Below are 26,329 nucleotides of genomic sequence, written 5' to 3' on the forward strand. Positions count from 1 at the left end.
CAGTATACCCGAAGGAGCGTCTCCATCCCCATTGTTCGTCCTGGACACTGAGGTCCAGCTCCGAGGGCCTTCTGGCGGTTCCCTCACTGCAAGAAGCAAACTTACAGGGAACCAGGCAGAGGGCCTTCTCAGTAGTGGCACCTGCCCTGTGGAAAGCCCTCCCATCAGATGTCAAGGAAATAAACAACTGACCTTTAGAAGACACCTGCAGGCAGCCCTGTATCAGGAAATTTTTAATGTCTGATGTTTTACACTTTTTTATATATGCTGTAAGCCACCCAGAGTGGCTTGGGAAACCCAGCCAAATAGGCAGAGTATAAATAAAATAATAATAATAAAATAATAATAATAATATTTTATTATTAATTCTAGGGTAATATCTCACTAATATTCTGCTTTTCTTCCAACAGGCGATTCCTCAAACCCTTGCTGTGCCTCCTTGATTCAGAACCACGCTAGTTAAAGGCTTCCAAACTCAGATTTCAAAGGAATACTCTGACTGTTCCAGCTGTTGTACAAAATAATTGGGACCAGCTGGATGTCAGGATGCAAGTGGTTACAATTATAATACTACTTTTCTTTTGTAAAGCAGCTGACTTTAGGAAGACAAGAAATGGAAGTTCAAGAAACAAAGCAAATAATGGAAAGTCAAACGGCTTAAGAAGAGCATCCGGCACTGTCAAGCGCTACACCCCAGGCCCCCCATGTGATGTGTACACCTATCTTCATGACAAATACTTAGATTGCCAAGAAAGGAAACTGACATTTGTGTTGTCTGATTGGCCTGAAGATTTAAAACACATGCTCCTAGCAAGAAACAGAATTCGCAAGCTGAAGAACAACATGTTTTCCAAGTTCACAAAATTAAAAAGTCTAGATTTGCAACAGAATGAGATATCAAAAATTGAGGATGAAGCTTTTTTTGGTTTAAATAAACTCACTACACTTTTACTGCAGCACAATAAGTTGAAAATCCTGTCTGAGGAGGTGTTTATTTACATGCCTCTTTTAATTTATTTACGCCTGTATGATAATCCGTGGGACTGCAACTGTCAGGTAGAAACTCTTGTAACGATGCTGCAGCTTCCAAGAAACAGGAACTTGGGAAATTATGCTAAATGTGTACACCCAACAAAACTAAAAGGTCAAAAGCTCAAGCAAGTAAACTCAGAGCAGCTGTGCACTGAAGGAGAAAGACCAGACCCTCCTATTCCAAAACCTAAACCCATCAGACCCGAATTTGACTCTTCTCTCTGCCACATTTACATGTTTCCTGTACGGACACTGGACTGCAGAAAAAAAGGTTTGTATAAGACAAATACATGTTACTTTTTAGCTGCTCATTAATGACCATTAAAGTTATCATTATGAAACTTTACCCAAGGTAATGGAAAGATGGGATATATATTTAAAAATATTTTAGGCTGTAAGCCTTCTGACTGTTACCTGAGAGTAAGCCAAATTGAATTCAAGGAATTACTTGTCAGTAGACATGCAGAAGATTACAGTTAGTGGTTATCTAGCCCAAGCAGTGGAATTTTTCACCTATCCATTATCCATTATTATTATTATCCATAATAATCAATAGACTTATGATAAAAACTTATAGCATCCTGATTACAAAATAACAAAAGTGGGCATATGTGCCTTAAGTGTGTCAGACGCAAGCAGCCTTGAAGTAGGATGAGCATGTAGCCCTATAATACATTTAGCATAAAAATAAAAGGTAAAGGTAAAGGTACCCCTGCCCGTACGGGCCAGTCTTGACAGACTCTAGGGTTGTGCGCTCATCTCACTCTATAGGCCGGGAGCCAGCGCTGTCCGCAGACACTTCCGGGTCACGTGGCCAGCGTGACGAAGCTACCCTGGCGAGGCAGAGCCACACACGGAAACGCCGTTTACCTTCCCGCTAGTAAGCGGTCCCTATTTATCTACTTGCACCCGGGGGTGCTTTCGAACTGCTAGGTTGGCAGGTGCTGGGACCGAGCAACGGGAGCGCATCCCGCCGCGGGGATTCGAACCGCCGACCGTTTGATCGGCAAGTCCTAGGAGCTGAGGTTTTACCTACAGCGCCACCCGCGTCCCAGCATAAAAATATTAGTGGTTTAATCAAACAAATTGTGCCACCCTACAGAGAAGCCTATGGGGACGTGGGTGGCGCTGTAGGTTAAACCACAGAGCCTAGGACTTGCCGATCAGAAGGTTGGCGGTTCGAATCCCCGCGACGGGGTGAGCTCCCATTGCTCGGTCCCTGCTCCTGCCAACCTAGCAGTTCAAAAGCACGTCAAAGTGCAAGTAGATAAATAGGTACCGCTCCGGCGGGAAGGTAAACGGTGTTTCCGTGCGCTGCTCTGGTTGGCCAGAAGCGGCTTAGTCATGCTGGCCACATGACCCTGAAGCTGTACTCCGGCTCCCTCGGCCAATAAAGCAAGATGAGCGCCACAACCCCAGAGTCAGCCACGACTGGACCTAATGGTCAGGGGTCCCTTTACCTTTACAGAGAAGCCTGCATCTACCTACCACCCATGACTACAAGAAAATTAATTTAGAATAAAAATAATTTAGAGTAATTTATCTTTCAAGCCCCATGTCTTGTAACTGACCCATGTCTACTCAGAAATGAACCTCATTGGGCTCCCAGGTAAGTGGAATTAGGACTGAGGCCTTAATTTGTTTCTACTTGAATTTTAAAAACCAGTGAACTGCATTGTTCATTATTGCTATTTTCAAATGGAAAGAAGTTATCTCTTTTGTTACCTGTTATCTGTACTCCTCAGTTACATTCCAAAGCTCTTTAGCAAAGTAGGAAGAACCATCTGAATTCAACTGCTATTTTTTGGCTACCACCCATTCCCTAAATCAGGGGGTAGAGAACCTCTGGCCAGAGGTTTGGCTCATGGGATTAACATTTGGCTCATGAGATCATTTCCCCCGTTTTTAATTCAATGGGACTTGCCTCTTAGTAGACAGGGTTAGAATTGCAGCTAGAGGTGTCTTTATGATGGGCCATTAGTCACTTACTTAACTTAGTCTTTAAATTGCCACAAGATATTCGTTTCTGCACGCTGCCTTTCTAGACATTCATTAACTTTGAAAAGAAACACACAGGAAAAGTAACTGATTTGCAAATATTTGCTGATACCTGAGACATGCATGTCTATCATGTACAATGATAAATAAAAATGTTTAAAATATTCATATATTGGCATTAGAGATTATTAAATGGGAAAAAATTGTGCAAAATAAAGCAATGGCAGCAGAACATAATATACTGGATGAAAATTTGAATGAATTTTGGATTGGATTTAGGGATGTTTGTACACCCCTAGGTTCCCTGCCTAGACAAATTTAAAAACAATAGAAATTAGGGAATAATATCTGGAAGGCAGCAAAATATTACCCATATTCAAACTCCTGCTTTAAAAGACCATCCATCCACCAAACTGTCAAACTGCAACCCCCACACCTGACAACCACACAAGCTATCTTCAAACTAAATAGCACCAGATGAGTTTTAAAAAGTGACCCAAGCCACAAAGTGCAGAGGAAGACAAACTTCTCAATGTTGTTTTGACAGAAAGACAATATGTGAATTGGTGAATCAATAGCAACATTCTTCATAAAAAGTAATTCAATAAGGCAGCCAGAAAACAATGTTCTACATTGTCTACAACATGGAAATGACACTTTTTGGCACAATCTGTACTACTTGTAGATTTTTAAGATGGTTTCTTTAGCACCTCAGTTGGTTTACTTTGTTTGAAACTCTCAGTGGGTACACTGATTCTCTGAAGTTGGTGATACACAAACTAAAGGAGTAATGGGCAATGTATTTGGGAATAGGATATGCACACGAGGCTACCACCTTACTGAAGCTAAGTAGGTGTGAGTCTGGTCAGTGTTGGATGAGAGACCATGTAGGAACAGCATGTATGCTACCTGGGATTCCATAATGGAAGAAAGGTGGGGTATAAATAGAAGACAATAACTTTTAAAAGCAGTCTTAAAAGCAAAAGAAGACTTAAGAATGCACATGAGTAGTCTATGTTGGTCTATGGGTAGTTGGAAAACTACGTTGTGGTGGGGACTATGGCTTTCCATAATATATATGTACATATCTTTCTTCTTTCCTTCTCAAGAATTAAAGAAAGTTCCCGGTAACATCCCTCCAGATGTAGTTAAACTTGATCTATCTAACAATAAAATCAACCAGCTACGACCCAAGGAATTTGAAGACATGAATGACCTGAAGGTATTAAACCTCAGTAGTAATGGAATAGTTCACATAGACCCAGGTGAGTAAACTTTATTACGATAAAGACCATAATATATCAAACTATAGTGAGTTTTAATAAATGCTTTCATGATACAAAAGATGGCTCATTTCCTCAAAATGTCATTTTTAATAATTATGAAATAGTAAGAAATACAAGTTGAATATCTATCAAATCTAAGAGAATTCCACCTATGGAAAGCAACAACAGTCACTGATTAATCAGATTGTTTTACAGTGCAATATTATGCATGTCTTCTCAGAAGCAAGCCCACTGAATTCAATACAACTTACTCCTAGATAAGTTTGTATAGGATTACACTGTTAATCTCTATTTCGGGTCTGGTACAGAAGACTCACAATAATGTTCAGAACATTGTGCCTCTCTTGTTTCTTTAAAACACAACCAAAGTGAATCTCAGCCAAGGTTTAATGGTACTAACACATATCTCTATGGTTGTTGTTATTTCTACGCAGTAGATATGTAATCCTAGTGTTTACATTTTTTGAACAGCTGCATTTGCCGGACTCATGAACCTGGAAGAATTGGATTTATCAAACAACTCCCTGCAAAATTTCGAATATGGAGTATTAGAAGATTTGTACTTTTTGAAAATACTGTGGCTTAGAGAAAATCCTTGGAGATGTGACTACAACATTCATTATCTTTTCTACTGGTTGAAGCACCACTACAGTGTTCACTACCATGGTTTAGAATGTAGAAAACCTGAGGAATTCAAAGGCTGGTTTGTTGGGAAATATGTCAGGAGCTATTATGAAGAGTGTCCCAAAGATAAACTCCCTATTTACCCAGAAACATTTGAACAGGATACTGATGATGAAGAATGGGAAAAGCACAAAGAATATCCAGTTCAAACAGGAAAGAAACATGGAGTAATTGTCACTGTAATAGGTTAATTTGATCACTGCCACATTCAATCCTTTAATATTTTTGTAAGAAAAAAATGGTAGTTTATATTTTTGTTAAATGCAGTGTATGTTCATGAGGGATTATCTGTTAAAATATTTTTGGTACTAATCACATGATGACATTACCTGTTTCCTTATAAACTTACTCTTTTTAATCTGTTTTGTGTCGTTTTTGCCTAATTGGTAACCATTTGCAAATTTTTAATGCAAAGGCATATGATTTATTGCAGTGTAATAAACTAAACCTCTTTAGAGAGTTGGGCTTAAACATCCTAAAACTTGAAATCCATGTTTAACCAGAAGTAAGTTGGACTATGTTCAGTGGAGTCTACTCCCAGTTAAGTGTGCACAGAACTACTGTCATCTACTGCAATCTGTTGAATATTGTAACTGTAACAGAAGCCGCACACATCCAACTTCCTAATGAGGCACAAAAAGGCAGCCACCAATTTATCCTTCCTAAGTGCCTAGATCTGGACAAGGACAAAGTCATCTGAGTCAGGGGATAGGCAGCCAAAGTCCAATTTGTAATTACTGGATCCTTCCCAACTACTCATTCTGAACTTAAAAATGGAAAGCATAGTGCTGGTGGTCAACAAAAGAGGTTTAAAGACTGTCTCAAGACAAATCTAAAAAAATGTAGTATAAACATCAACAATTGGGATACGCTTGCCTGCGAGTGCTCCAATTGGAGAACAGCCTTTACCAAAGGTGTCATGGGCTTTGAAGACACTCAAACTCAGGACGAAAGGGAGAAACATGCCAAGAGGAAGGCACGCTTGGCAAAACCTTTCTGTGATCAATTCCCGCCCAGAAACCCATGTCCCCACTGTGGAAGGACGTGTGGATCCAGAATTGGCCTCCATAGTTACTTACAGACTCATTGTTAAAACCGTGTTTATGGAAGACAATCTTACTCAGTTACGAGTGATCGCCAAAGAGAGATAGTAGAAGGGTTAAAGCAGGTGAATGAGATCTGACTCTATTTAGACATAATACTACTCAGTTTTGGGTTTCGAGTTTTCAGAATGATTTGGTTCAGAAGGGGATAAACAATCACATAAAAAGAAAATAAATCAGATGTTCTACAGTCACTCACAAATGGAGTATCTTCAGCTGATGTGCTCCTAACATAGGGCGTGTTTTGGCATGGAATGGCAGAGCTTCCCCAAGGTAATGAAAGATTGTGACAAAAAAAAATCTCAATACCACCCTATTTGATGTAGGGTGTCCGAAGGGTGCAATCCAGACTAATCTGTATCATAGGGTTGTTGAGAGGTTAAAATAGAAAGGGGGAGAACCATGTGCGCCACCTTGCAGTCCTTGGAAGAAAAGAGGGATATCAATGTAATAAATAAATAAAATTATTGACTTGTAAAAAAAAGGAAAATACTGAAACTCTATGTTCTCTGCAGAGGAAAAATGTACATCAGTACTGATCAGTCATGACATTTGTCCCACAGTACAAAACTGGTGACTGACAAACCAATGATGTAAATTCAGATTCAGGGAAAATCCACTATCTTTCCTACATCAACGAAACTATCAAGCATAGGATTAAGATCAACTTCAGCTTTAATCTGTAGCCTCATCATAGCTGCAGAAATGCTTTCAATTGAAAAAAGCTGCTTGTAAACTCCAGCAGAGCTTCACAAACTGAAAATACTCCTCTAATAACCCTAAAGGTTCACATGTGTTATTTGACTTGAAAATCACTTTCTGGAATCCAAAGAGCCTACATGGAATATACTCGGGGGCTGATTTATCTTTATAGCTATAGCCCCTGGAATATTGCTCTGAAGGATCCTCAGTCCTTCAGGAACACCTTCGGGTGGGGCACAAGGAGCTCTGGCAGGAAGAGGGAATAGCTAGCTAGGGTTGTGTGTGTAACACTTACACTCCCTCCCTTACCGCTCCAAATTAAAATGAAATAGACGGAAAACTGGCAACTTACCTTTAAATTTTCTGTAAAGTTGTCCAGGAACGCCTCCTGTTTTTTTACTTTTATTCCTTTACACTGTAATCCTATACACATATACAGTGGTACCTTGGGTTAAGTACTTAATTCGCTCCGGAGGTCTGTTCTTAACCTGAAAGTGTTCTTAACCTGAAGCACCACTTTAGCTAATGGGGCCTCCTGCTGCTGCCGTGCCACTGGAGCACGATTTCTGTTCAGAAGTCTGTAACCTGAAGCGTATGTAACCTGAACTCGTACGTAACCCGAGGTACCACTGTATTCAGAAGTGCCCATGAGTTCAGTGGAGTATACGCCACTAACCCAGAAATAGTACCTCGGGTTAAGAACTTTGCTTCAGGATGAGAACAGAAATCACGCGACAGCAGTGGGAAGCCCTATTAGCTAAAGTGGTGCTTCAGGTTAAGAACAGTTTCAGGTTAAGAACGGACTTCCAGAATGAATTAAGTACTTAACCTGAGGTACCACTGTACTCCTAGATATGTGGCACAGGATTGCAGCCACAGCATTATTTCCTACAGTGGTCTCAAGTATTGAAGAACTGACTACTAAGAGGGAAATACCTTCCTATGGGTCCAAAGTAAGATGCAGATGTCTGGCTAAATTTTAAAAGTTGAAACTTACAAAATTCCTCACTTTAAATATCCGTTATGATCCCCCCACAAACGGTCTTAGTTATTCACAGTATAGAAAGACAGGACAGGATGACAAGGCAGATATTGGACTCAGAATAACACAGCTGTTGTTCTTGGGGGTGGGCTGGATTTACAGGCAACTTGAAGCCAGTTGCTGCAGGAAGAGAGTTTGCAACACTACAGAGTAAAAGAAAAATGGGAGGGATCTAATGGTTGACATTTGAAGCTGCAGCCCAAAAAGCCAAACAAGTTCCCGGGGAATAAAGTGTTACTTCAGTGGCTAATAAAGTCTAAAACTGCTGAAATAGAAAAATGAGTGAATCCTGAATGGCCCCACAGAATTGCTAGAACAGGAAATGGGAACCTAAAACAGGCAGTGCAATTGTGTTAAAGCAGCAGTGCATTTTTTTATTTACTAGAAAGATTCATGGCTAAATTGGTAAATAACTATTCTTCCTAACTGGCCAAAGAAAAGTTCAGAAACTGGAATTTAGCATGAGAAATAGCTTTGAAAAGATAAGTAGCTCTAGAAGTAACCTTCTTCAACTGGCAATTCATGGGTGAATAATTAATTAATTACAATACGCCCAAGAAAGTGGGGACATCAAAAAGGGTATATAGACCTGAATTGTAGCAGTAGGACTAGTGGTGGTCGTGACTCAATATTAAATCTGAAAAATAACTTAAAATAGGGAAATGTTTTGCTTTGTTCCTAAATTATTATTTTTTAAAAACCTACCTCAATTGAGCCTTGATACAGTTTATTGGCATAAAAACTTAATCATCAAGGGAAAGGGGAGGATGCACAATTCTCAGCTACACAAAGGATAAAATGAATTACATGTCCAAGTATTTTTAAACTTTTCAGATACAAAATTTATCATATGCATATATTAAACATGAAACAAACATTGCACTGTATTCATCTGCATTATAGTCTTAAATGCAGGAGTATGTGTAATGTTTGTAATATTATATTGTTTTGGTTAACATTTCATCATCATAGAACCTTAATTTTAAAATGTGTGTCTTCCAGAACAATAACAAAAAGGCCATAGAGTTTGAATTACCTTCATTATTTTACCAATAATGTGAAAGGAAGACTGATTCAACTCAAAAGCTCCAAAGAGTTTAAATGTACTGTAAAATTTCCAATGAACCAAAAAGAAAGACTGTAGGTATGGAACACCTAAGACAGATCAAAGATTTGAAACAAGAAAAACCAAGAAAAAAAGAAAATACTTGGGCTCAAGGCAGAGTAGAATGGAGTGTGTTCACTCAGCAGCACAGTCTTCAAATTTTAATAAATAAAAAATCTGGTAATTTACTTTAGTGAAACAAGCTTCTAGCAGCTTTATGCTGTGTAATGAGCCTGCTATTAGCATCATGCAGATCAAAACCACTGAACAAGAGATACAATGAGTGGTACCTGCGGACTGTCTCGCCAGAGTGGTGCATGCTCTGGTTATCTCCCGCTTGGACTACTGCAATGCGCTCTACGTGGGGCTACCTTTGAAGGTGACCCGGAAACTACAACTAATCCAGAATGCAGCAGCTAGACTGGTGACTGGGGGCGGCCGCCGAGACCATATAACACCGGTCTTGAAAGACCTACATTGGCTCCCAGTACGTTTCCGAGCACAATTCAAAGTGTTGGTGCTGACCTTTAAAGCCCTAAACGGCCTCGGTCCAGTATACCTGAAGGAGCGTCTCCACCCCCATCGTTCTGCCCGGACGCTGAGGTCCAGCGCCGAGGGCCTTCTGGCGGTTCCCTCATTGCGAGAAGCAAAGCTACAGGGAACCAGGCAGAGGGCCTTCTCGGTAGTGGCGCCCGCCCTGTGGAACGCCCTTCCAGCAGATGTCAAAGAGATAAACAACTACCTGACATTCAGAAGACATCTTAAGGCAGCCCTGTTCAGGGAAGTTTTTAACGTGTGATATTTTACTGTATTTTTGGTTTTTATGGAAGCCACCCAGAGTGGCTGGGGGGGCCCAGCCAGATGGGCGGGGTATAAATAATAAATTATTATTATTATTATTATTATTATTATTATTATTATTATTATTACTATGGTCCACTTTCAGTTGATTGCACAGAGGATGGAAAAATTAACATGTGCAGGACAATCTTTAAGAGGAAGTGAGAACAATGAGTAGTATACAGCTAACTTGTATCAGTGCAAGGATTTTCACGTGTGCAATTGAACTCCCTGCCTCCCCAATTCGCTCCAGAAGTTTGGGGGAACCTCCAGAACACATTTGTGTGCTCATGTAATGATAAAGCTATGGAATCTATGGAAGTGTTTCCTGTTTCAGACTTGTGTGTCCTGTTCCTACCTTGTCTCAACCTTGACTACAATGTCTGGAACATGAAGGCAGGGTCAATCTTCATCCTTCTCCAGTGGGAGGACAACCCTGCTCTCCCATGTTGGCCCTCCATAGTGAGCTACACAGCCCTAAGAGACCAAGCCTAGCTAGCTATTTAGATGTTGCTGATGGTCTGTTTAATAGCAGACTTCTTATATTCTCAGAGGAATTGGAGGATATGACTTAAGCTGCCTGCAGTAAATAACTTGGAGGTGCAGTTCGCTGCCAACCTATCTAGTGAACATAGGAACTAGCCTGTAAGTCCTTATCCCCAGGGCTTCTTAAGAAAGTCCCATGGAATTTTGCTTGGCATCCACCTCTGCTTACTCTTAACTATGGTTCCAGTCTGAGGTCCAATCTAGTTATGAGAACGGAAAATGTAAAAATAAACTCCCACAAACAACCACAGAGCATAAGAAGAATTTGCTACAGCATTGAAAGAAAATGTTATGAAAATGTTTTATAGATGGTACATCACACTGGTTAAATTAGAAAAAATGTACAGGATATGTAATAAGTGTTGGAAATGTAAAGAAAAAGAAGGATCGTTTTATCATATGTGGTGGGAATGTAAGAAAGTGAAAAGTTTCTGGGAAGTGATTTACAATGAATTGAAAAAGATGTTAAAATATACTTTTGTAAAGAAACCAGAAGCTTTTCTTTTAGGGATTACAGGAAAGGAAATAAGAAGAAAGGACTGTAAACTTTTTCAATACGCAGTTACAGCAGCAAGAATTTTACTGGCCCAGAAATGGAAACAAGAGGAAATACCGAAGAATGGAGAATGAAATTGACAGACTATGCGGAATTGGATAAATTAACTGGGAAAATCAGATATGTGCGAGACCAAAAGTTCATCGAAGACTGGGGAAAGTTTGTAGAACATCTGAAAAGTGTATGTGATGTACAAACAACGCTAGTGGGGTTTCAAGAGGCACTGTAAAAGTTGAGATGTGTTGTCAAAAAGAAATAGAAGGGGGAGGGAAGACAAATGGCAAGACAAATGAAGGGAATGCGTATTGAAGAGATAAATACGGATGATTGCCAGGGAAGCTGAAGGAAGTCCAAAAAGAGATAATTTGTTAAAATTTGGATAAAAATGTACAACTGTATTGGAAAATTAATAAAAATTTATCATAAAAAAGAAGAATTTGCTACAAGGACAGCAAAAACCCAAAACTGGGTAAATTGTCAGGTGGAAAGAAAAACAACTACTGAGCCCTCACTTGGATTATTTACTCTATCTGCACTCTGCCCTTGCTGCTTATTCTCCAGGCCAACCAACACTGAGATGACTGGCTGAAGCATCTGCAGTTGAAAGTGTGGTTGTCTCACAAGTCTCCAGCAGTGCTGGCCTACAGGTAGCTTGGTTCCTTCTCCTTACCCCTTGCTAGTTACAAAATGATAACCCTCATCTGGGAACTTCATTTGGGGCCTCAAAGTATGTGAATTTACCTAATTGTAAACCTATTATACCTTTTTCTGAATACAGTGGTACCTCTAGATGCGAACGGGATTTGTTCCAGAGCCCTGTTTGCATCCTGAAGCAAACACTACCCGCATCTGCGGGTCGCGATTCACCACTTCCGCGCATGTGTGTGGTGTCATTTGCATGCGCAAGTGGTGAAACCCAGAAGTAACGCATTCCGTTACTTCCAGGTCGCAGCGGAGCGCAACCCAAAAATGCTCAACCTGAAACATATTCAACCCGAGGTATGACTGTATTTCAAAAAGATGGACACATAAACAGCAAGACAATTAAAAGAAATTAGAAATTTAATAAAATGCTTACCAATATTTTTAAAAGTAAACCAATAAAGAGTAGAACAACCACGAAGATTCAAATTCAGCACATTAGTATGCCACTTCAGCAAAATATTTCCGGCTATGTTATCTTTAATCTTCTCTTTTACTGCAGAAAAATTAATCTAAACAGAAAATATATTCCAATATAATTAACAACGAAGAGTTCTATACATAACAAATGTTAAGGTTCATTAAATCTGTCATCCTAAAAATACAAACAATTGTTTCACTTCTGGAAGGTGAGTAGTTCAGGAGAATCAAATGAAAATACATTGAAGTCCAGTGACAACAGGATATGGGTAGAGATGTACAGGACAATATCTATGCTGAATCTAGGAATCTTCCCAATACAGAGGCAGAAATTATGTGCTTCATATGCCTACAAATGCCTAGTACTGGGGTAAAGTTTTAAGCCCGCAATATTGTGGCACATTGGGACAGTACTTTTGGGGGGGTTGGGTGTAATCTTTCAATGAGATTGACACAAGATTTGATTTCTTCTTGATTTAAAACAAAGCTGAGTCACTACTCCAAGTCAGCTGCACTTGATGTCATTTCCATGAAACATTCTGGCCCCAATTTCCAAAGCGCTTGGCAGCCTAGCTACTGAGCACAGCTAAGCAGCCACTTGAAGAAGCAGCTTAGCTTAGTTTTAAGCTTGAAGAGAGAAATTCTCCCGAACTTGTGAAAGATGATATTCTAGGGAAGGGGGGGGGTATGCAGAGCCCTTCAAATGTTCATTGTTAGGAATCTTTCACATTTTCCATATTTATTATTCATAAATTATTCATCTGTCTTTCCCTGTTTTTCTAATCACTTTTGGGTATTTTTACAGTCTTCTACTGATTTAGTTGTGGGCCAGATTCAACTAATGACTCCTACTATTACAACAATGTACCATTCATAATGCTCTTTGCCTTCTTGGGCTTGCCGCAGCTAATCAGTAATGTTGAGGCTTGCTTTTGCACAGTGGTAGCATATTCCTCCTGCACAGCCAATGAATGATGATTCTCACCCAGCAATCTTCAGCACCTGCTAAAGCAGCAGTGGTGCCCCCACCCCTTGACTGAGATCTAGGGTTCTGCACAAAAGATTTTGGGCTCAGACCCCATGCTTTTCCTTGACACTCCTGTCTGAACAGCCCTGGAAAAGGCATGGGAGGCTGCATGGGGAAGGGAGAATTGGATAAAAATCTATCTCCAGCCTCTGTTGGATTGAAGCCCTTTTTCAAGAACAAAGGGGGCCCTTAGACTCTAAAACTTTGCCATCAATTTAATTAACATTAATCCCTCAAACATATGGGAAATACAATTTTTGATTAATTGGAATTGGAATATTAGATAGCCAAATCAAAATTAGTTTATCTCTATCCAAAATGTGTATGTTTAAATAAGAGGCTATAAGAAAATTACGTCTGTGCAACAATTCTAGCCAAAGCAATCATTATCATATGATACATAACTATTCTCTGACAGCACTTTTAATTTGAAGGACAAAAGGCTAATTTGACAAGGAGAACCATTATTTATTGGGTTTTCTCTTCAATTCTTTTTTTTTTTTTTTTTGAAAAATTGGTACTAAATCTTGGTTCCAAGCATCTGTACTTACATTACTCCATACTGAACCCATTTGTGTCATTGCTTTCCAATTTCGGTTAACCTGAGCACATCTTGCCAAATCGATTATAGTTAAATAATGGAAGACCTAATTTCAAAACACAAAAACACAGTAACATGCAAAGCATTACTTAAGCTTAAAACTTGTCCATTGTTGATCTTTAGTTTTTAGATTTCTCCTGGTTCAAAAAATATAGCTGCTGCATAGTGCTCTGCAATCCATGCCCACCATATCAGAGTATTCCTTTTTTCAGATGTCTCCTCACTCTAAAGTGTGACTAGGATATCTAATCCTATGACATTTAGGGTAACTACTCGGAATGATTCACCTCTTGTCATTTTACAGTGAATATCCCTCCCCCAACCACCCCAACTCACATTTTCTCGACAAGATCAACACTTGAAGGGATTCCTCTGTCTTAATGACCCCCCCCCCCAACTTAAGCAGGGGGTCACTTCCACCTCTCCAACATGGTGGGAGTGCGCAGGGTGCATGCTTGCCATCGAGAAACCCAATGAACAGTAGGAAATATATATGTTCATTTCACTCCCCACCCCAACCACTGCCCCTGCTGCTTTGGGATAAAGTATATATAAGTGGCAGCTTAAGGTAAAGGTAAAGGTACCCCTGCCCGTACGGGCCAGTCTTGACAGACTCTAGGGTTGTGCGCCCATCTCACTCAAGAGGCCGGGGGCCAGCGCTGTCCGCAGACACTTCCGGGTCACGTGGCCAGCGTGACATCGCTGCTCTGGCGAGCCAGAACCGCACACGGAAACACCGTTTACCTTCCCGCTAGTAAGCGGTCCCTATTTATCTACTTGCACCCGGGAGTGCTTTCGAACTCCTAGGTTGGCAGGCGCTGGGACCGAACAATGGGAGCGCACCCCGCCGCGGGGATTCGAACTGCCGACCTTTCGATCGGCAAGCCCTAGGCGCTGAGGCTTTTACCCACAGCGCCACCCGCGTCCCTAAGTGGCAGCTTAGTACAGTTTAGAAACTTAATAATGCAGATAGAACATTCTAACTGGAGAGTGTCCATAACAGATAAAAAGAACTATGTCTGAGGCTCCACTAATTGGGACTCAAATGGCTCCAAAAACTTGATCAAAGCTCCTGCCCTGCACTTTTCCAGGTTCTGGCAAACCTACCATATCTGCAGTGGGAAGCTATTATCTGCTAGTCAATTTTGTGCCTTTTGCTGCCTTCAGGCTTCTCACTTGTGGACATACCTGAGCCTTCAGAGAAGCTTGAATTAAACCTATTAAACTGTGCTTACTAACCTGGGCCACTGCTCTTTCTGGCAGTTTTGCCATATGATCTCTGCCTGATTTTATAGGTGGTGCTGATATATAATCTTCATGTGAATGTCTTAAAGAGTGACTTTTTTCTTTCTCCTGTTTTTCATGCTTTTCATGTCTTTCACGTTTTTCACGTTTTTGACCATGATAGTCAACACTAAGAAAATCTTCAGAATCTTCTACTATTTGCTGCCAAATGTACACAAAAAGGACAACAAAGTTAACATTTTCTTTATTCAAACTACAGTCTGGTTTTGACAAATGTAAGAAATCAGTTCTCAAACTACATGAGACTTTAAATGTGTCTTTGCATCCAACACGATTTTTTTAAAATGTAAATTTCATCAGTTAAGGGAGGTGATAATTAATGGGCACAGAACAGGCCTCAAAGGGAAATGTAACTTTCCTCCCCTACCGTGGTCATGAGGAAAATTGCTTTTTTGAAGCTGTCACTTCCACTACAGCTTGGATCTCATTAGTTGTCATATCTCTCAGCTAATATAATTTGCACTGGGAAAAAGGCCTTCACATGAAAACACATGGGCACAGCAAACCCAAACTATTTTTATTTACAACTTTGAAACTTTGAAGGGTTAGGATTAACCAACTTTTTAAGCCAAATTAAATCTTCCACCCTGCAACCTGTAGGAAACCCTGCTGCATGGTCTTATAGCAAAACAAAGTGGTTTCAGAATGAGATATGATGGTGGCCAGTTTTTTTTCTGTGTAAACTGCCCCATCTGTGCTGAACCTGTAAATCTCCTAATCTATGGACTACTGGGCAGTCATGAGGCACATAGTTTCTATGGAAATGAATCAGTATTTGCTCACTTGCATTTTTAATTACACACTTTCCACTGTGCATACCCACTCAGATCAGAGCAGCTGGAAAAATGTAGTAAATAGAAGGGGAAGAAATGGAGGCAGTGAGAGATTTTACTTTATTGGGTTCCATGATCACTGCAGATGGTGACAGAAGTCACGAAATTAAAAGAAGCCTGCTTCTTGGGAGAAAAGCAATGACAAACCTAGACAGCGTCTTAAAAAGCAGAGACATCACCTTGCCGACAAAGGTCCGTATAGTTAAAGCTATGGCTTTCCCAGAACAGTCATACCTTGGGTTACAGACGCTTCAGGTTGCGTTTTTTTGGGTTATGGACCTGCCAAAACCCGGACGTACCAGAACGAGTTACTTCCAGGTTTCGGTGGTCGCACATGCACAGAAGCGCTAAATCGCACTTTGCACATGCGCAGAAGTGCCCAATTGCAACATGCGCGTGCAACGACACGCTGTGCGAGTTGCAAACACTGCGAGTTGCGAACGTGCATCCCGCACAGATCACATTCGCAACCCGAGTGTCCACTGTAGTGATGTATGGAAGTGAGAGCTGGACCATAAAGAAGGCTGATCGCCAAAGAATTGATGCTTTTGAATTACGGTGCTGGAGGAAACTCTTGAGAGTCCCATGGACTGCAAGAAGATCAAACCTATCCATTCTTATGGAAATCAGCCCTGAGTGCTCACTGGAAGGACAGATCCTGAAGCTGAGACTCCAATACTTTGGCCACATCATGTGAAAACTCCCTGGAAAAGACCCTGATGTTGGGAAAGATGGAGGGCACAAGGAGAAGGGGACGAGAGAGGACAAGATGGTTGGACAGTATTCTCGAAGCTACCAATATGAGTTTGACCAAACTGCAGGAGGCAGTGGAAGACAGGAGTGCCTGGCGTGCTCTGGTCCATGGGGTCACAAAGAGTCAGACACGACTAAACAACAACAAAAATGAATTTCTAAAACATGGATTGGAAGAGCACAGAGGTAATCAAAACATCATAGAAAGCATACCTCACTGTATTTTTTAGCCTTTTTAGTAAAGCCAGTCTGTTTTCGCCAAGCCTTTAAAACAATCATCTGTAAAGAGCAATCAAAGATTCTCCCAAGCCTCCTTGCTGCTGCTGGATAAACAACATAAGTGGAAAAGCAGGAACTTTATTAACAAGCATTAATTTCCATTACCTTTTGACTGAAGCAAGGAAGTTGGTTGACTCTCAAAGCTGGTTCAGATAGTGATCTGAACCAGCAGTTTCCAAACTTTTCGAGTTTGGGGGCTGTTGTGGGAATTCTAAAATATCAATTTCATGGACAAAAAAACTGGTGATGTTCAGAACCCATCTACTCACAAATAACCAGGTAAAATACATAAATATACTCAGAAACAAATAAACGAAACCAAAAATAAGCAGGCCACGCCTCCCCCAAAAGCAGGCAACCCCCAACAAATAAACAGTCAAATAAACACATTTTTTAAAAAATAATAGTAGTGGGGCCTTGGCAGGTACAGAGGAGAGGAGTCCAAGGGCACCATTCCATTAGGGACCCTGAGCAAACCACAGTTTTATCCTGGCCTGTTTTAACTAACTATAATAAAGATGGCTACCATATTTTTCACTCTATTAAGACGCACTTTTCCCCTCCTAAAAATTAAGGGCAAATGTGTGTGCGTCTTATGGAGCGAATGCAGGCAGGGGGCTCTGCTCAGCACTCCCTTTAATGAGCCGCGTGGAGCGTATGTGCGGCTCTTCGGGGCTTTTCCCCGAGGAGGGAGAAGGGCTGCCCTCCTCAGGGAAAAGTCCCCAAGAGCTGCACACACACACCGTGCGCTCTTTAAAGGGAGCGTGACTCTTAGGGGACCCTTAGCCGTGCGCAGCCTCTCCTGGGCAGGGGATGAAGGCTCCCCTTGCCTGGGAGAGGCTGCGCGCAGCTATCCCATAAGCCAGGACAGCCAGCGGGATCTCTGCGCAGCGATCCTGCTTGCTGTCCTGGCTTATGGGATTCAGAATATTTTTTTCCTTGTTTTCCTCTTCCAAAAACCAGGTTCATCTTATGGTCTGGTGTGTCTTATGGAGCGAAAAATACGGTAATTTGATCATCTAATCAAATACAGTAATTTGATCATCTGAACCAGGCCTCAAAGGAAATTGATAAAAAATGGATGATAATTATTGGGTATTATTTCCTACTTTTTTAAACAAAATGGATTCAGATTTACGGTACTGTAATTTGCCTATTCATACTTGTAGATATGAAAGAAGGGTTTATATCAGTGGTATTCTCACTCAACCAATGTTTTATCATATTTATCATATTGGTGAAGATGCTTGAAGACATGTTCTGTTGCATATGCTGACTGTTTGTGTGTGTGTGGAATACACACACACACACACACACACACATATCTATACAATATAAAATATAAAAAACTGATGTCATTTGATAGAAATATCATCTTTAACCTTTGCCTGATATACAATGTAGGATAAGTAAAGTTACTAGTAAAAGCAGCTAGATCTTTAAGGTCAAATAACAGAAAGTTTTTCGGCCTAGTGAAGTAGATATAAGAACCATTTAAGGGGAGGGGGGAGAATTATACTAATACATTTTTGAATGACCCTGGGCAAGCTGTAATGAATAAAAATGAAATATGCTTTTGGAACTTTGTAGCAGTCAAATAAAAGCAATTATAGTGAGTCAAATTCCAATGTCAAAATGAATCTCACATTTTGAAAATACATTTAATGGTACTGTTCAAGAGGCCCAAGCAGTACCTGTTGTGATCTATGAAATAGTAAATAGTTGTAACCAAATTGGCCACCTGTTAGTGCTAGACTTACTTTTGTGTTGTTCATGGCGAAACTTCACCCAATCGCTCCACTGCTGTAACTTTAACTTTAATTGTTTTTGTTCATAGAAGTGTTTTGCAAAAGCCATCTTTCTCTGAAAAATTTCCCTAGAAATTTTCCTCATAGAACAATACTCTATCCAGGCACTGCAATTATTAAGCCACAATAAACAATATATTAATGAAGTTTTTACCTGAATGAAAGAAAATGGGAAAATGTAATTTCATAGGAAGTATATGGGGAATATATACATCAATATATATATATTAATTCAAACAAAATGTAAGGAGCAAATCGAAGGAACAATATATTTTTTCTAACATTTTTCTTAAAATGCCATGACTGCCCAATATGTGACTTTGCACTAAATAGCCTATTTAGTATGTGATCATGTTGAATTGGAAATGAAGTACACGTAATGTTTTTATATGCTAAAGGTAACCAAATACTTACTCAAAGCACATTCTCTTTAAGTTAATGCTATAAAAGTCCCATGCTTTATCACATAAATCCTCAGTCATCTAAAATGTAAATGCATAAATAAAATTGCATCAAAATGGAGAATATGTACACAAATAAAACTTTCTATGTTGGTATTGTCATATAATTAATTGTAAAATGTAATTGTACATTTGTTGACTGTTATGTTAAGAGATTGAACACTAGATTCGGCCCCCTCCAGATAATTATAACTAACTTCACTTCCATCGTCAGCTGTTACAATATTCTGATTGCATGAAATCAAACAATAATGCAACCAATGCAACTGAAATAGTTTAGATTGTGAAGTAAAAGGAAATTCAGCCATTGTTAAAGCAGTTCATTGTTTGAAGAAGTAAGTACAATACTCATGAGCCTATGCATTTGTAATAACAGTAATAACCACAGCTGCAGTTACTTCTTGTCCTTTTACACCAGGGTGGGCAGATCAAGATCTACTGGTAGATCTCTTGGGTAACTTGCAGTAGATCAGCAAGGATTCAGACTCCAAATTGCTTAACTATAAAGGTAAAGGCAAAGGGACCCCTGACCATTAGGTTCAGTCGTTACCGACTCTGGGGTTGCGGCACTCATCTCGCTTTACTGGCCGAGGGAGCCGGTGTACAGCTTCTGGGTCATGTGGCCAGCATGACTAAGCTGCTTCTGGCGAACCAGAGCAGCGCATGGAAACGCCGTTTACCTTCCCGCCGGAGCGGTACCTATTTATCTACTTGCACTTTGACGTGCTTTTGAACTGCTAGGTTGGCAGGAGCAGGGACTGAGCAACAGGAGTTCACCCCGTCACGGGGATTCGAACCGCTGGCCTTCTGATCAGCAAGTCCTAGGCTCAGTGGTTTAACCCACAGCACCATCCGCGTCCCAACTATATAACTATAGACACACACAAAAAGGCTTCCCTTCTCTAAATTAGGTGGTTGAGATGAAAAAAGCTTTGGGGTGGAGTGGGGTGGAACAGAAATAGATTTTTGTGTGACAGGACTTTGAAGTTAGCTTTGGTATAGAAAATAAAATCCTGGACTAAGCTGAGAATGGGCTTGCTCAGAAACATCCTGCCTTTTAGTTCAAAGTATGCTGCCCTCTTTCCTGCCACTATTTTGCACTTTGCTCTGGTCAATGGATCTCAGAGTCATAGTAAAATAACTAGGTTGAACCCGAAAGTCTGATGTCTGCCCATGATTGTTTTACAAAAACAAAAAATAAAAGCCACCTGCCTCTACTCTCTTTTGGGCACACTTCCCCCTCCAATCACTTACTGCTAGTTGAGATTATGAAAGGGTTAACTGCCCTCCACAATACTGATGTGCTCAAAAGGTCCATATGAGGCACCAAAAGAGGACCAGAAAGCCCAAATTATTGGTGGCGCATTTTTGCCCATCAGGGGAACCATACTGGCCACATGACCCAGAAAGCTGTCTGCGGACAAACGCTGGCTCCTCAGCCTGAAGTAAGATGAGTGCGGCGCTCCATATTCAAGTTTGACTGGACTTAACCGTCCAGGGGTCCTTTAGCTTTAGCTTTACTGTTCCAATTGCACAATCCATTTTCAGAACCTAAAATGAAAAGGATGCCAACAATCTGGAGGACCAACTGCAAGATTTAACTTGAAATTTTATTAAATTATTTCCTTATGTCATATTTTCTGGCAGCACAATCTTGATCATGTTTATCCAGATGTCCCTCTGAGTTTAATGGGTACAGAGTAGCTGTGTTAAGGACTGCTGCTTTATATTATGAGGTCTTTGGGAGTAGGGATCTTTTTTTCTCTCAATACTTTCAGACAAAGCAAAGTATGAATCCAAAAAAAGTATAATTCTTTGTAAAATACATTTGAGGATAGCAACTGTTCTTACTCCACTCAGAGTTAGCCAAAAAGGTTTAGTAATACTTACCAGTTGATCATCATCCAGTCCCAAAAGGGTATGTAAATATGTATCTGAAATTGCTTTTAGTCTTAGACTTAGGTCTGGATCAATACACGTGTCCCTGGCGGGGGGTAAAATAATATTACTTTTTGTATGCATCACATGATTACATAAGTTTCCATTTTCCGTTAACACTAATAGCACCACTATTAAATTATACTGCATTAGTGAACCATAGTTTTAAAGGTGATTTCCAGATGATCTGTTTATTGAGCATTCATTCTGATTTGTTTGCAGGGAGACTAGATGATGTCGGCTATTTATTGAGCATTCATTTTGATTTATTTGCAGTTAGATGATGTTATCCCACACTTTCCAGTGCATTTCCCCATGTCATTTTCCTTGTAAACAGTTTGAATGGGGGACAAGGGGAAGCAGATTTGTTGTGCAACTGAACTCAATCAATTTTGTGCAACCTGATTCTGCGAGTATGTGACTGAATCCTAACCTAAAAGTGTGTGTTTGGAAGTGCCCCAAACAATTTTTCAGGTAACTAACACTTAATGTTGTGTTCAGAGACATTGGTCACATTTAAAACAAAAAAAATTTTTTCCTTCCAGTAGCACCTTAAAGACTAAGTTAGTTCTTGGTATGAGCTTTCGTGTGCATGCACACGAAAGCTCATACCAAGAACTAACTTAGTTGGTCTTTAAGGTGCTACTGGAAGGAAAAAAATTTTTTTGTTTTGACTATGGCAGACCAACACGGCTACCTTTCTGTAATTGGTCACATTTGTATGTAATTATAGGCCAAACTTTTGCTGTTTATTAGGAATAAACAGCATGCTGGTGCATACCACCCTTGGTGTGATTGGGATAGACAAACCTAAAAGCTTTGGTCCTCTGTTACATCCTAACCAGCCTGAAACCCTGGAGCAACAAATAATCTTGCTTCCTGGTTTGTTTCATTGGACTCTTGCCAGAGGAGCAACGAATAGGCAGCATTCACCAGCACACTGCTTATTCCTAATAAACTGCAATAAGCCAGAAAGTCTGGCATATCATTACACATGAATGCAGCCACTGTTAAATATTTATGGAATGAAATAAAAACAATAAATGTTACTACATCATGGGAAACACTGTTTTCCAAAAATCCAACTTTACTGCTTATATATTTTAAACTAGTCCATTATTTTGACAATTCTAATTCTTCTATGGTAATGTTGAAAAAAGTTTGTCGTATAGATAAAATGTAAAGCCTCTGTCTGCATATACTTGCCGGGGCTGGGGGGTGAAGCAAATTTGACAGAACCATTTCAAATATTGCTCATTTCTGAGCAATTCTGAAACACATTCAAGCACTCTCCAAGAATAACTTGCAGAAATAACTTTTAAATTATCGCTTTTGTTGCTTGGCACAGAACCAATTAAAAACTGAAACAATTCAGAAATTGAACTACAGTTCATCATCACTATGTTCCCAATCTGGTTTCTTCCATCTTATCTCAAACTTTAACACATGGGCTGCCAATGTAGTGACTCAAAGTGTACATTTATTTTAGTTACTATTTTAAGACATCTATATACCACTTAATTTGCATTTCTAAGCAGAAAATTCAGAAATAAAACATGTTACTGGAGGGGCCTTCCCTAGCACTCACACGGTCCCATCTACATGGAAATTATGCTTAAACCAGCGGGTCAAGAGCACTTCATGGTACTAGTACTGCAGGGGGAAGTAGATGCCAAAATTCTAAACCTCACCTAGAAGTGATCTGATCCCGACAATGATGGTCACAGAGATGCCCCCTACAGTCAGACAACCATCTCACCATACAGAACAATGACATATGTTCTGTCTTGTATGTTGGGAGCACTGGCAACTTGAGACTGTCTTATGGTTGCCATGGAAGTAATGAGATTTGAAGAAGAACCAGAGGTGGTCTCACCATGGATGCTGAAGTTAACCAGAACTACTTTTCCTGGGTTCCTCCAACCCAAAACTCAAGGACTTGTTTTCAATTAGAGTGAAAAATGTAAGAAAAACATTAACACAAAACAGAAAGAAGAGAAAAGCATTCCTCCGCCTTCACTTCATCTCTGCAGTGGAGTAGGATAAAGCTGTAGAACTTTTTTTGCATTCCCACTACTTCAGGATTGAACCCTAAATAACATTTCCCCATATTTCAGTATTCTACAGCTTGCCACACTATTTATAGTCTACACAGACAAAATATCATACATACCATAAAATACTATATAGACCTTTTTCCATTACTTCTTTGAGCTTTTCTTCTAAAAACCTGAGTGGATCATCTGGACGCATAGCTAGTAGACCACACAACAGGGCCTGCGATGAAAAATCCACATTTGAAATTGTAATAAATATAACAAATATACTTGTATAAAAGTATAAGACAAACTTTTAAATATTATTACCTTTATACATTATTCTGAAAGCATTATGAGTGGCTGGGGCAACCCAATCAGATTGGTGGGGTACAAATAAAATAAAATAGAAGTAAAATGATATAAAAATATTTTGTCCCTATTTAAATTGAATAGACAATTTTTTCTAAGCCGTTTCATTTTGGTAAATAAATGAAAACGTCTTTATTTCACAGTTGCTGTCTTCAGAATAGTTCCCTCATCCAGCTCCTCTCATCAAAGCTATCATACTAACTAAAACAGTTACACTGTGATTTCAACTAACATGCAGCTTCATGATCCTCAGATGCCTGCTTCATTGATTTATAAAAGCTAGTCTGTAAATTGTGTTCTTTAATCATAACTTGATTTTTACTGGACATGTCCTTTTTGTGGGATCAATATCAGCCTCAAATAACCAGCATGCTTAGCTCTAGTTAATGGTTGAGGCCATGGAGTAAACCGTCCTCCCAGGCTTAGCTAGCTCCCACCCCCACATCTTGGCAGAAAAGGTTAGCAAAGCCTTTGTTCATTCTCTTCCACCACGTGAATCCAACCAGAAATAATTTAGAAACATTTACCAATTTTGAAACTAAACTGTACTGTACTGTGTGTTTCCTTGCTGCTCTTTGGAAAAGCACATAAATTTGACCTTTAAAGAGTTTGTAAGTAAACCAATTTTTAATTTACCAAACCTGTAGTCTCTTTGTCAGCTAAGGGAAAGGAAATTAGAAGGGGAAATAATAATAATAATAATAATAATAATAATAATAATAATAATAATAATACCTGGCTTTATATCTGGCTGGGTTAAAAGGTCTAGCAGCCTATATTTCTACGCTTTATTTTGCTGCATGTTTTGTAATTATAAATCTCTACTGGGGCTCTTTCACCAAGAGTTTGTCCCAAAACCTGAATCTAAGCATTCTGGGAATTCTTCTTTTATTTTTATTTTTAACCAGTTACAAAAATACATTTTAAAAAACCAACCTTTAGCATATACCCTTTCTCACAAACTGAACATTTCAGTTACCAAAGAAAGGTCTATTTTTCATTTCATGAAATGTTACACTATTTTTAAAAAATTTAGAGCCAGTATGAGGAATCCAGTCCAAAATCACAAGCTTGTAAAAGGCGAGTAGCTACAGTAGTGGTGCGATTTTAAATGCTAGGAAGCTCTCTTCTTGGAGAGAGGCCAAATGCAGCACTCCAGGCCCCACTATCCAGCTTCTAGTTCCTTCCCCAGTCACATCTCCCACCAGCTCTGCTCTGCATCAGCCTCAAATGCTTTTGCCTGTTTGGAATGTGTCCTTGAAATGTGATAATGCTTCTTGCTTGTCTGGATCAACTATGGAGTGTTGTGTGGGTAGAAACTTGTGATGTGTGACTGGAATGTAACCTTCTGTCCAAAGGTAAGAGTCACATCCATTGAGCTACCTGCTTTTGTCTCTGGCCAAATCCACATGGCCTCACCTACTACTGGCTGGAAAGTTGCCTGGGAGGGAATGCTGGGGAAAGCCCCCATCCCTGATCTTTACCCGTTGCCACAGACACAACATCAAGCTCGTAACTAAAACTCAGTCAAGTGCTCAACTAACTGTGGCCAAAATCATGTGGTCAAAAACTGAAAGGTGAGTTGAGAGCATTGTGTCTGTGTTATGCACTCCACATCTTAGTCAACCTTTGGGGAGACACACAGCAAGCTTACAACTTGGCTCTAAACTTCCATTCTGACAAAATAACAGATCCACCTATCAACCTTTGGAAGAGAGCATCTCTTATTCAATCAGAGCACATAATTCTTTAGTTATACTTTCCAGTTCCCTCTCCCGTCATCTTTAAGCTCAAGTTTGACAACGAAGTAGTACTCTAAGTCTGTAACTGCCACCTACTGCCCTATATATCAAACTGCACTCCCTATTCTCTCCCTAGCTACCCCTCCTCACGTGAACCCAATCCCAAATAGATGTTAACTGGGTATCAATAAGATTACCCCACTTGGGTTTGTACTGTATTCTTATATTTTCATAAGAATATATGGCTGCTCACACACTTGGTATTCCAATTTTAACACTGAAGAGGCTTTTCAAGAAAGTAACTAAACAGAAAGCTGTTTTTTTCTGATGGATTAAAAATACATGGTATTTGTAATTTAAAAACAGAATTTAACATTAACATCTTCTTGTTTTGGCCCCAAGCCATATGACTTGAATTTCAAATTTCATTTGCATTAATTATTTTAGGCTTCCCAGATTCTGCCTATATATGCCAGTTTATTTGCCAGCACTACCGTGCCCATGGTGTGATAACAAAAATCCCCACTTGTATCACATGTACAAATACTATCTTCCCAACAATTCATCGGTACTTGACTTGGTAGTCCAAATTACTGCCCAATATTACTCTTAACACCTTAGAGAACATCTTTCAGAATTGTCCAGGAAAAGTTTCTACTGTTTGGCAGAATATGAATTGATACCCTTTATATAATAAAATAAAAGGCTTACTACTTAGGAATTCAGAAATTGAAGAACTTCTTCCAGTCTAACCTGAATCTTATTTCAACATGAATATCTGAAATCTACCCCAAACACCCCTTTTGTAGGGGCAGATCCAATTAAAATGCTTCCAAACTCCAGTGCTCCAAGGAAGCATACTCAAAATGCAAGGCAATTATTGACAAGTGTCTACCATAATTCCCTATCTCCCCTTGAGATTATATTTTCTCCAGGCATTAGTATGACATGATATGGTTGAAGCATTATGGAAAGGCAGTTGAGGAACACTTATAGAAAAACTAAGGAAAGAGCTTCCTTGAAAAGTTTAAGCCAGAGAATAAGCACTTTTCCAAAACCTAACTTACAGCACAGTTCTAATAATGTCTACTCAGAAGTAATTCCTACTGAATTAAATGGGGCTTAGTCCCAGATAAGTGGTGTTAGGATTGCAGGCTT

At 39.8% G+C, this 26,329-nt stretch overlaps 2 protein-coding genes across 2 annotated transcripts in view; one reads left to right on the top strand and one right to left on the bottom strand.

Moving 5' to 3' along the window:
• The window catches only part of FBXL13 (F-box and leucine rich repeat protein 13), a 72,783-nt gene that overhangs the window by 45,320 nt on the left and 1,134 nt on the right, over positions 1-26,329 (bottom strand). The window contains 8 exon segments of the mRNA XM_053406703.1: positions 11,973-12,108; positions 13,595-13,690; positions 14,884-15,090; positions 16,749-16,858; positions 18,575-18,729; positions 19,037-19,104; positions 20,974-21,067; positions 23,195-23,298. Coding sequence (XP_053262678.1) covers positions 11,973-12,108; positions 13,595-13,690; positions 14,884-15,090; positions 16,749-16,858; positions 18,575-18,729; positions 19,037-19,104; positions 20,974-21,067; positions 23,195-23,298 — 970 coding nt within the window.
• On the top strand, positions 394-5,358 carry LRRC17 (leucine rich repeat containing 17). The gene is made up of 3 exons (XM_053406711.1): positions 394-1,303; positions 4,140-4,295; positions 4,788-5,358. The coding sequence occupies exons 1-3, from the start codon at positions 547-549 to the stop codon at positions 5,189-5,191; spliced, it is 1,317 nt and encodes a 438-aa protein (XP_053262686.1). The 5' UTR covers positions 394-546; the 3' UTR covers positions 5,192-5,358.

Source organism: Podarcis raffonei, chromosome 10 (genome assembly GCF_027172205.1).
Source record: "Podarcis raffonei isolate rPodRaf1 chromosome 10, rPodRaf1.pri, whole genome shotgun sequence".
In the NCBI taxonomy this organism is placed as follows: domain Eukaryota; kingdom Metazoa; phylum Chordata; class Lepidosauria; order Squamata; family Lacertidae; genus Podarcis; species Podarcis raffonei.